A 16,604-nucleotide genomic window follows, 5' to 3' on the forward strand; every position below is an offset into this window, starting at 1 on the left:
TCTGAGGGGTTTTTGACAATCGCACAAGATAGCAGAGGGAGGGTTGACTCAGCAGACAATCTAAGTGGCTGGGACAGCTCCTGACCAGTAAAGGGAGCAGATATGCCAGCTGCAGTGTCCTGTGATAGCGCTGCATCTATGACTGCTCCCTCTCAGTGGCTTTCAGAAGGAATCTGGATTCTATATACAATGACAGTGTGGCACCATTACCCAGTCCACGTGAGTACTTTCTCTGGGAGACTATGCATTTATGGGTTCTTTTGTTGCCATTAGCAAATGCTTGCTGATGTATTGAGCTGTCTGAGACAGTGTGAGATTTGCTGTTATGTGCATATTAAAAGGTGTCTCTATTTAGACAATGTTTAACGGCACTTCCCTGATTCCTTTCCTTCTAGTATTCCTTTCCTCCAATATAGTTTTCTGCACTTAGTCTTCACTTTATGTGTGCATTACTGCGCCATTCTAGTATGCACAAATATAGAATTGCTGGGTTGCCAAATATGCCTGTTTTGTGCATGCTTTATAACTTTCTCTGCCTTTAGGGGGTTGACAAACAGTTCCTAGTATAAGGATACCAGCCCCCAGGTGGTACCTAAGGATCCACAAGAATGACAGCTCATCTCCAGACCAGCTTGGTGTAGTGGTTAAGAGTGATGGCTTCTAATCTGGTGAGTCGGGTTTGATTTCCCGCTTCTCCACAAACAGCCAGCTGGGTGGCCTTGGGCTTGTCACAGCCCTGATCTCTCTGATCTCACCTACCTCACAGGGTGTCTGTTGTGGGGAAAGGAAGGGAAGGCAATTTTAAGCCACTCTGAGACTCCTTTTGGTGGAGAAAAGCAAGGTATAAAAACCAGCTATTCTTCAGAGAAAAGTGATGCTTTGGAGAGTGGACTCTATGGTATTATACTCCGGTGTGGGGTCTCTGTCCTGCCCAGGTTTCCCAATCTGGTGCTGTCAACTCTAACTCTACTCCATGCCAGTGACCAGGGAGGACAATGCTATACTAGCGCCTTCCTCACAAGCCAGACTTTTCATCATCAGTAAAACAGGGACACTTTCTCCCTTGTCTCAGAGTCAGTTATGAGAATCCCTTTTGTGTAGGGTACAATTTCAGAGAAGCTTTTTTTAATGGACTTAGCAGCCCTTCCTTTTTCTTTGGTAGTCACAATGCCAAATTGATAAAACTGCCCTTTGCTTTTCTTCCTGTTGTTAGAATCATAGTATCATAGAGTTGGAAGGTACCTCCTGGGTAATCTAGTCCAACCCCCTGTACCATGCAGGACACTCACAACCCTATTGCTCATCCACTGTAACCTGCCACCCCCTTGAGCCTTCACAGAATCAGCCTCTGTTTAAAAATTTCCAAACTTCAGCATAAAGACAGAGAAGCGCTCATTCCAGTTCCCTCTCCTTAGATATATAAAGTGCTTATTCTTTATACACAGTGATGCAGTTTTTACATCTGTTTATTGAAGTTCGTCAAAATAGAGCTAGACACGTACCATTGCTGAACAACATGGTAAGGTTTGACCTTAATAACTCTCAGTGTTTGGATTTTTCCCCACTCTTATCGCATCTGCTAAGAACAGCTAGCAGATAAAAGCTCCTTATATTATACTTCTCACTGCTCTTGATTAGACAAAGATTGTGCTAATCACCTTGAAAAATCAAAGTGCATTTGAACAGTCCTTGGGGGCTGACCACTTCCCAGCTAATCTCTGTATATACAATTAAACAGTTAAATTGTAAGCCTGCCAGGAAGAAGATAAAGGAAGCCTTGCATTCTTCCCCACCCTGAAGCAATCCACACTGGTTTCATCCAAACCAAGCAAGCCCCACTTCCTTCCTAGGACTCAGAAGTGCCCCTTGGGCAAGAACTGTTTGAGTAGGCCAAATGCCATGAGTCTTTTCTTTCTGCTCTGTAACCAGGTGTGCACGGATGCCTCTTCAGTGTTTCATGTAAAGCACCAGGGTAGTGCACATGATATGTTCTGCAAATTCTCATTGAGCCACTGGGCGCTGTAGGACGCCAACTTCCAGGTAGTGGCTGATGATTTCATACTATTACAACTAACCTCCGGGTGATAGAGAACAGTTCACCTGGAGAAAATGGATGCTCTGAAATCATTGTGTAAAAAAAAAAAAAAAGAAGCCGCGTCTGGGAAACCGAACTGCACAGTGTATTTTTACAGAAATGTTATATTCAGTTTCTTAGAACAATTACAGATAAAGATATAGTCTGCACATGGCTTTTTACTCACTCCCAGTTTGAATGAATCCCTCCCATCTACACTGAATTTGACTTCCATTTTTATTTTGGGTGCTTTAAATTTTCCCTCTGCAACATCCATGATTGATTAGAAGTGACCCTACCTTTCCCCCGCAATATCCAGAAATTGATATAAACCTCGATATTTGAAAAACCGGAATCAGTAAGTGTGCAGATTTTTGCTTTTTTGAATTAATTCCATTCTCCACGCCTCGTAGCAAAGCAGTCTTCCCTGATTGGCCAGGGTGTCAGTTCAAAGACTTCCTGGTTCCCAGTTGCAAGATTTGTCTTAAAGTGATTGGGCTCCAGAAGCCCTAACTTCTCTCAGCAGAGATTTGCCACTTGAATTTAATCCCTCTCATCTGCTGTCTCCAATCCTCCCCCCCCCCTTTGTTCAAGAAAAGAAAGAGGTTCCTGCTGTGCTTGGCCCCCTCCCTGCTCTGAGCTTTCTCAATGAGTGCAGAACACTTTCTAGTTTCAATTGGGGGGAGGTGGGTAGAGGAAAACCCGAGTTCAAATTGATCTGATTTTAGCAGGATCCACAATGGAAAAAACAAAGTAAGTGCAGAATCAGGCAAAGTTTGCAAAATTGCTGTCAGTTTCTCATTTCAAATGTCACACAGTTGTCCTCACGAAGATCCAGAAAATCTCAATTTTGTCAGACTCTTGCTTCTTCCATGGATTCATAATAATAGGACCACGTCCAAGTGCGTGCCCACAAAAAGAGACCTCTCAATTTACATGTCCCAGAAGAATTCTCCAGAGCCTCCAACAATTTCAAAGAGCCTTTCCATTCAAAGAAACATTTCTTCTTCCAGAAACTCTGGTATGACCCAGGATAGAGAACAGTGTGTTATTTGAAATGAGAAATTGAAAATAAATTTTTAAACCTTATCCGTAATTGTTCTAAGAAAGTGAATATAACATTTTTGTAAAAAAGTATTTTGGTTTGTGCAGTTGGATTTACCATACAGGGCTTTCTTGCACAGTGATTTCCAGTTTGTTGTATAACCTCCAAGTGGGGGCTGGGGATCTCCTGAAATTACAACCAAATTACATAAATTGCTTATTTGTTGTTTGTTTATTAAAGATTGAAGATATCGGCTCCACTTCTTCCAGAGCAAATAGCTGCTTTGGAAGGTGGATTACATGGTATGGTAAAATACTAAGATCCCTCTCTTCCCCACAGCCTACTCTCCCAGGCTCCATCCTCAAATCTCTGTGCATTTCTGAAGCCAGGGTTGGCAACCTAGGGATAGATGGTTTGAAGGGTGGATTTAGGATTGCCAACCGTAAGGTGCTGGATATAAGTTCATTCTCTTGGGGAAAATGGCTGCTTTTACAGGTAGACTCTATGGCGTTGTACCCCATTGAAGTCCCGGTCCTCTCTGGACTCCATCCCCCAAATTTCTAGGAGTTTCCCCACCTGGAGCTGACAACACTATTCCCACCCCACTCCCATGCCAATGTCCCAGGGAGACCTGGATATCCTATGGTAACCCTAGCCATAAATCAGTAGGCAGGACAAGGTCTTGTGTTTTCCTTTGGTGGTGATTTACCTCAGATTAACAGGAGGTTGTTAAGATTGTCTTGGTGAAATACAAGTGACATCAAACACTAAATACAATTCTGCAGGGTTATTGGGTATTTTTCTTGCTCATCGACCCCCATCTGGCATTCTCAGTGATCAAGGTCTGGAGCAGTAATATTTATTCTCAACAGTAACTTGGTGCAAAGTTTTGCAGAATCATGAATACTCCCCCCCCTCCAGCTCCTAGTTCATCCCTCTGTGGCAAAAACTGCACCTTTAGCCACACAGTGTGAATGAGCAATGTGACCAGTAGCCAGGGAAACATGTTTTTTGAAGCATGTCTGAACCGTGTAATCATATTCAGGCTTCTGCCTGACTTCACGATGAAGTCACCTTAGATTATGGACCTTTAATGTGGCCCTTTTTTGCCACATTTTCTATCTCATTATTTTGCTTAGTTCAAGATATTTTCCATTAGTATATGACATCCCATCCCTTGGGAATAGAAAATTCCTGCATCAATGTGATATGCTTTATGTAACACCTTACTAGCCTGATAGTGTGCAACTCATACAGTAAAAATTAAATAGATGACATCTTACTTGATCTTATTTTAGTTGGCAACTACCGTACTTCATCCTGATGTAAACTACCTTGAGCTGGGAGTGGTGGTAAATAAATGCAATAATAAATAAACAAACAAACAAATAATAAATAAATAACATGTAAAGATAGTAAGAGTGCAACACTGTGGTCCTGAACACGCTGGTGGCTACTTACAGCAGCATGTTATATTAATGTATTAATGGTCCTATGCTCTTATTCTGAAGAGAAACTGATTCCAGGGGTGTAAACTAGGCCTCTGTGGTGTGCATATATATATATACATACTTTAGAAAAATTATCATTTAGTTGATTGTGTAGTTCTTGCCCTGCAGAATATACAGGTGAAAGAGATAAATACTGACCAAGCAGACAGTAGCCATTGCTTTAGGATGCTTAGGGCTGATCCTGCGTTGAGCAGGGGGTTGGATTAGATGGCCTGTATGGCCCCTTCCAACTCTATGATTCTATGATTCTATGATTCATATGAGCATTAGGGCATGAAATAGGTTGGTGAATTCCTTTGTACTTGGTGTGTTTTCTCTGCAGTTTTATCTCCTTTTCCTTATTCCAGTTGCATTACTGGATTTATGTGTATCATGTTGGCTGGTTTCTAATTTTGAGCTTTCCTGTTAATGAGACAGAAAAAGAGGTGCAACAGAAATATTGGTATCAAGAATGTTATGAATCAGGAGAACATTATTTTGAAGAGCTTAGGCTAGTTTTCAGATATCCATAACAAATGCTCTGCTAAGGTCCCTCCCCAAGCTCCACACCCAATCTGTAATAGTTTCCCAATCTGAAGTTGACTTTGAAGATTTTTTAAAGGAAAAAAAATAGCCGAAAATATGCACTGTGCACATCCATATTTCTGAACATGTATAGAATGTTAGTGACAGTGTTTGTAACAGAAAATGGGAAATATGAGACCGCATACAGGAATAAATATGGTGGCAGGACGAATATGAGAACACCTGTTAAGTGACAATTTGACAGGTTTATACCTTTGAAAAAACTTCTGCTGATTGATTGCAACATGCTTAGATTGTGTGTGTGGAAAAAACATATTCTGGAGCAATGTCTGAATCTATGAATACTGGAGAAAATTGACAGGCAACAGACCACAGGATGGAAAGATGGGGCAGAAAAAACCATACCATCAGTTAAAAAGAGAGGGAACAAAAACCATAAGGAAAAGAAGGGGAAACATTTTACTTGTAAGGAGAAAATAAAATTGGGGGGGGGGCAGCCACTGGTAGATAGAAAATGTGGATGAGGTGTTCAAGTTGCAAGCACTAGTACTCTGGAAATAAATTACGGGAACTTAAATAAGAGGGAAATGAAAATTATGTGACTGCAAACAGCAATCCAGGAAATGAAAGGAATTTTAGCTGTTGACAGCATCACAAACAATTCTGAAAAGAAACAACTAACAATTTGGAAATTAAGTTGAATAAACTCAGCACAGGAGAGCATTATGTATACAAAATTGGAAGAAATGATTAATATGCAGTCACAAAAAAAAAACATGGTAAGGAAAAATGTCGACACCAGTTATGTATCGTCTTAAAATTAGCAATTCACTGAAGTAATGTAATAAATTCAGATAAAGAACACACACAAATTCAATTCTTCCCCAACCTTCCGCTACACTCACCCATTGAGACCTCTGAATGTTTTGTGAATGTTGTCTGGAGTGAAAAGCCTCAGCCCATGTTGCTGGGGGCTAGGCTGGCACTGTGCCACTGGAATTTGTGATAACCCAAGAGGAACTGGGAGGGGCATTTAAATCTCATTTTAGTTCTTCTCTGCATTTTTGTGGCTTCATTTTTATTGTGCTAATCCCATAATCAATAGTTAAAGGTATTGGCGGGGTGGCTATGGGAAGAGGGAGTCCAGCAAAGAACCATGTCCTTATGTGCTTTCTTTATATCTGAGCTGTTTTAGAGGTGTATCCAATTCCAGATTTATGGTTGATACAGAAGTACCAATTTTGTTTGAAAATATGGCAGCAAGTACCATCCAGTTGCAGTGACTTACGGTGATCCCATATGGTTTTAGAGACAAGAGATGTTCAGAAGTGATTTGCTATTGCTTGCTTCTGGACTGAGTAGGTTTCCCCTCTTTTTGTTGCTTGCTGTGGTAGGCTATGTGAACACTTTTCAGGGTTCGAGAAATCCCAAAAGTAGCACAATCATACAGTATGTGGTTGGGAAGCATGTCTGTGTACATGTCCACTCGGGGCCCCTCCAACTCCAGGCCCATCATTGGCCATTTTTAAGGGGGGGGGGAATTTGACATGACTATATATTGTCATATCACCCAATAAATATTTATCATTTTTTTAAAAAAATCTATAACAAATTAACTCCCACCCATTCAGAAAACCCATCCAGAGCCATCAGGAAACTCTGGTTGAGAAAGCCTGTTATAAACTTATATTTTGTGTATTTAAAAAGATCTTCAGTATAATCCTAAGTGAAAGTGGCAACTTCAAAGTCCTGACAGCTGTTAACCTGCAGTTCAGAGAGAAACAGTGGGACTTTAATTCAAACAAGTCTTTTTTCCACTACTTTCCTATATTAAATAGGTTATAGCAGGACAAACTAATGCCATCGCTTAAAATAAATGTACTGAAATGTAAGCAATAGGAGCATTAACTTCTTACTTTTAAAAAATGGTAAGTTAATCATCAAGGGTGAGTTCCTTCATAACCAATGGAATTTAACATGCTGAAAGGTATTAAATAATGAAAGATGTAGGGGGAAAGAACAAAATTAAGGACTTTTTCAAATGTTATCAATTTTATATGTGAAAAAAAACCTTTGGCGTTGAAAAAAAGTACAAAACCCACATGAATCTATACTTGTTATCTTTTTATTAGATTGTTATTCCACCTTTGCTTGAAAGAGTTTATAACAGTATAGAGTTCTCCCAATTTTATCCTCATCACAATCCTGAGATGGAAATTAGAGCGAGAGAGAGAGAGATTTCACCCCAGATCACAATGAATTTCAGGGTGAAATGGGGATTTGAATCCTGGTCTGTCAAGTCCTTGTTCAGTACTCTAATTTTATTTTATTTGTTCCAAAAGCTGTAATCCTGCTCACAGTTAACTCAAACCCAACTTGTTAGCCTTCCCTTGGAAGATTTGCACTCTGATTTCATTGTATTACTAGACATCAAGCCCGTTGCATGCAAGAACGCAATGGGTGCTAGCGGCATGTGCAGTCAGAGGGGGCAGGTGGCGGCCGACATACCTGAGGTACTGGTGGTGCGGCAGTAGAGCGGGGCGCAGTGCTGGCAGCCATGGAACATGGCTGGGGGTGGTCAGGCTATAGCACGCCACTGGAGGCAACAGGCTCACTGGAGGGTGGGGTGATGTGCGAGCTGGCAGTTGGGCCAGCATGGCTGCTGGCAGGCGGGTTGAGCGGCAGAGAACGCACAGAACCACGGGAATGTCCTCCGCACCAGCCAGGACGCATCTGGGGGTGAGGCTGGCTGAGCGCATCGTGGCCAGCTTCTGGAGGCAGGAGCTCCAGGGGCTGGCCCAGATTGGCCTGTGCAGGTGGAAGGTGTCCCGGATAGCGCTCTGCCCAGAATGGCTTTTCCAAAATATTAGAGCCAGCAAATAGTTAGGATTATTTTTCCCTTTGCCAGATAAGTAGTATGTATTGTGTACATTTTTTTCCCTTGTATTTTACTTGCTAGTCAAGTTGGTTGATTTCTACGGCTGCTGAGGTCATAAAGGCATTGCTTCCTCCCCTGTAGCAGAGGGAGCTAGTGCTATTCTTCATTGCTGTTCTGGGGGGAGACTTGCTCCTGAGTGAAAAAGTGCAAATTGTCTGCCCCCCCCCTCAAGACACGGGGAAGAACAGGTCAAAGAGACAGATGCCTCAAGGTGTGGAGGCAGAATGATATATAGCAGTGGTCCCCAACCTGCGGGCCGCGGCCCGGTGCCGGGCCGTGAAGGCCATGACGCCGGGCCGCGGCTCCCTCTCCTCGTCCCCCCCCCCCGGCAGTAAAAAACTTCCCAGGCCGCAAGCTTGCGGCCCGGGAAGCTTCTTACTGCAGGAGGGCGGGGAGAGGGAATCAGGGCCGGGCCGCGCCCGATGCGTGGGCGTGGCCCGCAGGGCGCGGCCGATGAGTGGGCGTGGCCCATGGGCGCGGCCGGTGCGTGGGCGCGGCCCGTGGGTGCGGCCGGTGCGTGGGCGCGGCCCGATGAAAAGTGGGGTATAAAAAGCCAACTCCTCTTCCTCCTCTTCATCTTCTTCATCTTCTTCTTTGTTGCCGTCTTCTTTGTTGGTTTTCTGGAGATCAATTGTAATAGTGGGAGATCTCCAGGTGTTACCTGAAGGCTGGCAACCTTAGTGTTACAGGACTCAACTCTTGTTCTTCTCTTGTTCTAAATGTATTACAATTTCAGATTCAGAAATAAAAACTTTAAAAGAGCAAACCCTTCTTAGTTCCCCAGTGCACAATGGGTACTGCCCTCATTTATTCATTTACATGATTTATATCCTACTTTTCACCTTGTAGACTTGGATCCTATGAAGAAGGATTTAAATACAAAAATAAAATAAATAAAATTAGTTCTGTGCACCATAGATGTCAGCAAGCACACTTCTTCTGCCACTTAAATCTTCCATTTGTGCAAGGGCCCACTGAAAATCACTAATCTTATGCAAACACATTTTTTCACAGGAAATACTCTCTGTGGCAGACACTATCTGGGCTCCCCAAACTCATTTATAGATTCTGTGCCAAAAGGGGGCTTAAGGTGTCTTATACATCAATATGCTATCAAGCCTAAAAGAGCCATTAAAATAAAACAGGTCTACTTGTCAAACACTATTCACCAGAGCCTAATAAAAGCCCAGTGAAAAGCCCTCTGAAACAGAACTGTTATATGTTTGAAAAGACCACCAGAGAAGGTGCTCTTCTGACCTCTGGTAAACCAGCCAGAAGGTTCAGGCAAAGACCTGCTTAGCCCAAAGAAAATCACATAATCCTCAGAGATGGTATGCAAATAGGAATCTCCATCACTCCCAGCTTTCATTATGCCAAGGTAGTCTAAGATACCTATTTCAGCATTCTATAAGCTGTAACCATCATCATAGCAGCCGGAGAACAAATCTTCCAATCTGTTCTCCATGTTGATCTTTTACTGTTGCTGTGTTTAAAGCTGAAGGAAAATAAGAGAGATCAAGTCAGAGATATGTACATTATGATTTCATGGATGCAATGGTTTTCTGTGCACAAGATGTTTGTCATGTAACAATGCCACATAATTTCTTTCCTTTCTCTCCACAGATTTCACAACATCCAGCTTCAAGCCGAAATGAATACCTTGCAGATTGAAGGAAACTGAGTGGGTTGTCGTCACCAAGGCCACAGTGGAAGATATATTCTAATCTGGCCATTCTGTCTTTGGTCAGCGATTGGTACCTTACCTTGACTATTGACCAACTGCAGAAGACTGTTTTCTTACCCTTTGGCATACATGGAGAGAGACAGCAGAGTGTGTAAGCCTGGCTAAGGACACAGCACATGTTCTAGCCAGAGTAGGAGGCAGTCCAATTATACAAAGATTATTTTACAGTTGGCCTCTAGAACATCGCCTCCCGCCTGCACACAGGACACAAATATAAAACCTATTTGCCTTTTTATTTTATTTTTGCTAGTATTTTATTTTCCTTTTTTGACATTTTTGTGGGAGTTTTTTTGAGTTAGAAATGGGCCCGTGGACTAGAATGTGGTCCATGGACAGAGTTGCTTTCTTGAAGTCATGGCTTGTGTTTTCCCTGGGGCTCTACATGCAGTTTTCCAAAGTTCTGGCCTGTCCAAGTGTGTGTCGCTGTGACCGAAACTTTGTCTATTGTAATGAGCGAAGCTTGACCTCAGTGCCTCTTGGAATACCGGAGGGTGTAACCGTACTCTACCTCCACAACAACCAAATTAATAATGCTGGGTTTCCTGCAGAGCTGCACAATGTCCAGTCTGTGCACACTGTCTACCTGTACGGCAACCAGTTGGATGAGTTCCCTATGAATCTGCCGAAGAATGTTAGGGTTCTCCACCTGCAAGAAAACAACATCCAGACTATTTCTCGGGCTGCTCTAGCACAGTTGTTGAAACTGGAAGAGTTGCACCTGGATGACAATTCCATCTCTACTGTAGGGGTTGAGGATGGGGCATTCCGAGAAGCTGTTAGCCTCAAACTTCTTTTCTTGTCCAAGAACCACTTGAGCAGCGTACCAGTTGGCCTTCCAGTGGACTTACAAGAACTACGCGTTGATGAAAACCGAATTGCCATCATATCAGACATGGCCTTCCAGAATCTCACAAGCTTGGAACGTCTTATAGTGGACGGCAACCTCCTTACCAACAAAGGAATTGCAGATGGCACTTTCAGCCACTTATCCAAACTCAAGGAATTCTCTATAGTACGGAATTCACTAACATACCCTCCCCCTGAACTCCCAGGTACAAATCTACTGAGGCTTTCTCTACAGGATAACCAGATATCACACATACCACTCTCAGCCTTTTCCAACCTCCACCAGCTGGAGCGACTTGATATTTCCAACAATCAGCTTCGGATGCTGTCCAAGGGTGTCTTTGACAACCTTCGCAACCTGAAGCAACTCACAGCAAGGAATAATCCCTGGCTCTGCGATTGCAGTATTAAATGGGTCACTGAATGGCTCAAGTTAATTCCTTCCTCCATCAACGTCCGGGGATTCATGTGTCAGGGACCAGAACATGTCCGAGGAATGGCCGTCAGGGAACTCAACATGAATATGTTATCATGCCCCACAACCACCCCCGATTTGTCACTGGTTACCCAAGCTCCCACTACATTCTTGCCAACCACAGTTGCCCCTACATCATCAGCCCTAATCCCAAGTAACAAACACACCCCTCTGACCCCTACGATATCCACACTTCCCACTGTGCCTGAGAGGGGCGTTGGAGAAAAAGTGACCCCTCCCGCCTTTGAACGGTTTCAGCTCTCCGTCCATGTTCTGAATGACACTTGCATCCAAGTTAGCTGGCAGACCCTTTATTATGTAATGTCGTACAAACTGACCTGGGTTAAAATGGGTCACAGCCTGGAAGGAGGCATTATTCAGGAACGGATAGTTCATGACGAGGGGCAAAACATAAGCTTGACAAATCTAGAGCCCAAATCTACATATCGGATTTGCTTGGTTCCCCTGGATGATTTTAACAATTACCGAACTGGTGAGGACACTGTCTGTTCTGAAGGTACCACCAGTGCTTCCTTACTAAGCAATGGAAGCAACACTGCTTCCAGCCATGAGCAAACGACATCCCATAGCATTGGCTCCCCATTTCTCTTGGCAGGCTTAATTGGGGGGGCAGTGGTGTTTGTGCTGGTGGTTCTGCTCAGCATCTTCTGCTGGCATATGCACAAAAAGGGGCGCTACACCTCTCAGAAGTGGAAATACAACCGAGGCCGGCGGAAAGACGACTACTGTGAGGCGGGGACCAAGAAGGATAACTCCATCCTGGAGATGACAGAAACCAGCTTTCAGATTGTCTCCTTAAATAATGATCAACTCCTTAAAGGAGATTTCAGACTGCAGCCCATTTATACCCCGAACGGGGGCATTAACTACACAGACTGCCACGTCCCCAATAATATGCGATATTGCAACAGTGGTGTCTCAGACCTGGAGCACTGCCATACGTGATAATGAGGGATGGCAAGATCCCACCAACTCGAAGCAAAAACTTTGGGAGGAGACATAATAAACCTACTCACAAACACACACATACACACACACACACACAAATTACATTTGATAAATGTTACACAGATGCGTTTGTGCATTTGAATACTCTGTAATTTATATGGTGTACTATATAATGGGATTTTAAAAAGTGCTATCTTTTCTATTTCAAGTTAATTGCAAACAGTTTTGTAACTCTTTGCTTTTTAAATCTTAAAAAAAATTATATTGCTGAAGTACTGTACAGGGTTGTACAATAAGAACCCAATGCCATGGCAAAAGAAAAGAATGCCTCATTCTTCAAACATTAACCACTTTTGCTTTTGGAGCTGCCCAAGGGATGCTGGTTCTTACACCTTCTGCTAGCTTGTACGTTCACATTCAAAGGTGAATCGTTAGGAATGCCTAAACTAGACTAAATGAAAGGAGGTATACAACTTAAAGCTATGATGTGGTTCATAAAATTAGAGTAAGTCATGTTAAAACTGTGTTGGTCACTTTTACTGGACTTTGTACTTTGTGGTACCAAAATGGGAGGGGAAATGAGGGACTTGGGGAGATCAAATACAGTTCCTCCTGCTGTTATCCTTCTTCATATAAGCTGGAATGAAAAGTCTCAAGGCTTTCACATTCTCATCAAAATTGGGATTTTTTAAAAAAGAGATCTGACCAGCTTTTATAATGAGGATTCTCAGCTCCCATCAAGAACTTCATTTCTATTTTCTCTTAAAAGCACATTTCTGTAGCCCCAGTCTGGCCAAATTAATGAGCGCAATTCGTTCCAGTAGTCCAAGTACAGATGATACGTTGGCCAGAGTTGCAAGCAATATTGATATTCTCATAACCGAAAGTGTAATCCAAAATGCATTAAAGTCAATGAAAGTTTTCCCTTGGCTGTTTCTCAATTTCACATCTATCCCCGACTAATTGAATGACTTAAATTAGATTTTTCTCCATGAGAAAAAAAAAGTGAGCCCCAATGGGCATAAAAGTCACTAAACTCTTCCATATGAAATATTCTCATCTTTTTTCATGGCGACAGGGCCACCCTTCCAAGTTAAATTTAAGTTGGGCAGATGACGTTACATGAGGGAAAAGACTGACATACTCAAAAATGGCAAGTAGCCTACCACAGCAAGCAACAAAAAGAGGGGAAACCTACTCAGTCCAGAATTTTACAAAAGGGTCACGCTACAACAAATAAAAATTCAAATATTTATTATAGTGTGTGCACATACAAAAACAAAACAGAGGTCTGAATGTCAGACTGTGCAATTTACAAACATTCCTAGTGGATTAATATGTCCTATGAACCACATAAAACAACGTGTTTCAGCATCTACAGCTTTCCTCTGGCTGCAGATACAATAAATAGACACAATCAGAGAGTATTCTATATTGTTCACAACCAGATGTTCTCTCCTATGCTGTGTGGTTGGGCAAAGAATTTCCCATACATAAGAATGATTCAAGTCAATCTACTGGCTGATGTTGCACACTATCAGAGTGATTGGAAATTCCAGACCAGACCAAAGTTGTCTGAGTAGAGGCATCATGAGGAGGAACCCATGGCCGTATATATATAAGAAATTCTTAGCCCAACCACACAGCATAGGAGAGAACAGTGAAAAATACAGAATACTCTTGGAATGTGTTATGTATAGTTAATGTATTTGTCAGTACTGAGGAAGGCTGTGGAAGCCAAGCTGCGTCTGGTTTTATGTGGTTCATAGGGTATATTCATCCATCAGGAATGTTTATAAATTGTACAGTCTGACATTCAGACCCCCTAATGTTTTTTTTTTTAATTTTATATGTGGACACCACATAATAAATTATTTTTATTCGTTCTAGCTTGATCCTTTTGACACAAAATGTAGCCTAGCATGTCTCTGAGCAAAGATTGACACTTTCCTTCAACTTAAGTGGTTTTCCATTGGACAAAGAGCCACGTAAGTTGGAGAGAGGCCCTTAGGGCTGGAGGAACTGCTTCTCACTGAAGGTAGGATAAATGCCAGCATGGAATTCCTATCAGACCACTTTTGTCAAACATCTTGTGTTTAACTTGGGACACTACATGAGCATTCAGGATTTTGTTTGTTTCTCTCCACCATTTTGTCTCAATCAATCAATCAATCAATCAATATTTATTGACGGTCATTCAGACCAAAATTAAAATACAAGCAATTGAAAACTAAGACAATTTAAAAAGAGAAAAAAACAGTCATTTTGTCTCATATTTGTGATGCACAAGTCCTATCTTCTTTTTTAAAAAATCCCCTCAGTTGCAGAGAGACTTGTGCAGAAGATGCGCAACTTAACTGGAGCAACTTTTTATAACGCGTCGTAACTGTGTGGAGCATTCTGATGCAGCTTATAATGTATCACCAGATCCTGTCAGCTGCAGGCTAATTAACACCCTCATCCTAATACTGCAAGTATAAGAAAAGCAGGGTTCTGCATATGGTGGTGGTGGTTTTGTTTCTGAAACAGTCTCTACTTACAAAGTGCCACCTGTGTTAGAGGGCTTCTGTGTCCACCAAGTATATCACCTACACAATGGGCTAAACCAGTGGTAGTCAAACTGTGTCCCTCCAGATGTCCATGGACTACAATTCCCATGAGCCCCTGCCAGCAAACGCTGGATTGTAGTCCATGGACATCTGGAAGGCCGCAGCTTGACTACCCCTGGGCTAAACTGTCCCTTATCTTTCACGCTTGTGCTTGTTGAAAGCCTTGACCCCCCCCCCATTTCACCTTTTCTAATTCGACTCCTATTTTCTTTAAAAGTTTTGTAGACAGGATACCAAAACATGTGAGCAGAGCATGCAATCATCAGCTAGCAGATACATGCACATCTAATTGGTATGGATTGATTTTCTTGACTAACTGGGGGACGGGGGGGGGGAGGGGAGGAGAAACAACACCAAAATCTTTCCTAACATCAAAAGAGCCTGCACGAGATGTCTCAATAAAAATGGAGGTGTTTTAATTGAGGATTAAAGAAAGCCAGTTTGCAAATCTCGGGTCATTCAAGGTGTTTGTGCTGAGGGAGAGTCACTGTTCTCTCTCCTTCATGGATTTTCCTTTTCTCAGTCCTGTACTCCTCACATTCAAAACATTCAAGTTTTTCAGTTGCTTGGGAACATTCATTCTCTACACTGAGAAGGTGGGTCAGCACTTTGGTGTAACATGGCAGAGTACAATCATTTCCTGAGGAATTATGTCTTTCCCCACCTGACACGTTTTATAACCACATTTTGGATTTCCATTCTATATTCTGTATATTTGCTATTTTCTCCAGCTATAACAGGTATTTTAGGCAACCTGTGTGGCTACTGTAATAGTGGAGTCACTGAACCTTTGCTAAATAAAAGGCTGCCATATGGTTTGAAATGGTGTAATTTTAGCTAGAAAACTCTTGTGCACAGTGGACTTTTTTTAATTTGATTATACAGCCTCTTTGCCTGAGTTGACAAATGGAACTTTATTTTTTTTCTTTGCTTAATTCTTTTAAAATATATATTTCAGCGCTAAAAAACTCCTCCCCACGACAAGCATAAGGCTTGTTTATACACACAGATTCATGTGGGCTGTTTCTCCTTTCTGTTTTGCAATGGAGAACTCAGAAGGATTTTTCTGTCCTTTCTCAGCTGAGGAGGTGGAGAGAATGGAGAGAAAGGAGGTCTTTCCCTTTTGCAAGGGAGAACTGAATAGGGTTGCTTCTGCCCACGCTCAGCTTGAAAGGCAGGAGAAAGAAACAAGATCTTTCTCCTGTCTTTTTCCCAGTCCCAATCTTTTGTTGAGGGGCGTGGGTCAGAACCAGACTCCGGGCTGATCTCCCAATCAGCTGTGAATCTGACCAAGGGGCAGTTGCAAAGTTGTATGGCAGCTGTTTTTGAGTTGCTCAGAGCCATCAGATTGACTCACCATCTGATCATGAGTGCTGAATAAGGGAAGTTCAGCCACCAAACCTTAGATGAGAAATGTCATCCCTTATGAAAGTTCTTAGGATTTGAGGTGGGATCACTGAAGTACAAGGCATTCACTTGGCTCCTATGAATAAGTCCTGTTTGTGGCCTTGAGCATGCTTGCTCTTATGCTGAAATCTCTGTTTCTCCTAGTGTAGCCTCAGCTTGTAGGTTCCGTGGGGCAGAACTTCGAATGAATCTTGCAATAATTAAAAGAAAATATGTTTTTTTTCTTTTTACTTAACATCATACAATGTAACAAAAACATAGAACTTAGTAACACAACAGAACAATGATCGTTTAAAGTCCAAACAATTAACCTTTCGCTCCTTCACAGCTTGCTAACCCCAAAGTCTCCTTCCTCTTATTGGTGTCCCAAGAAGTCTCCAGCTAAACACTCTGTCCTAAATAAATTGCCCATTTTGAGATGCCAGTCCCCCAGGTCCCCCAGAATTACAGCTCATCTCCAG

The 16,604-nt window shown here is 42.3% G+C and overlaps 1 protein-coding gene across 2 annotated transcripts in view; it reads left to right on the plus strand.

Moving 5' to 3' along the window:
* FLRT2 (fibronectin leucine rich transmembrane protein 2) overlaps positions 1-13,049 on the plus strand; it is a 97,839-nt gene extending 84,790 nt beyond the window's left edge. For both annotated transcript variants that reach the window (XM_077323408.1, XM_077323409.1), the window contains exon 2: positions 9,717-13,049. In XM_077323408.1, the coding sequence (XP_077179523.1) occupies positions 10,139-12,124 (1,986 nt within the window). In that variant the 5' untranslated portion in view covers positions 9,717-10,138 and the 3' untranslated portion in view covers positions 12,125-13,049. The remainder of the gene's footprint in view (positions 1-9,716) is intronic.
* The last annotated feature ends 3,555 nt before the right edge of the window (positions 13,050-16,604 follow it).

Source organism: Paroedura picta, chromosome 2 (genome assembly GCF_049243985.1).
Source record: "Paroedura picta isolate Pp20150507F chromosome 2, Ppicta_v3.0, whole genome shotgun sequence".
NCBI classification, from domain to species: Eukaryota; Metazoa; Chordata; class Lepidosauria; order Squamata; family Gekkonidae; genus Paroedura; species Paroedura picta.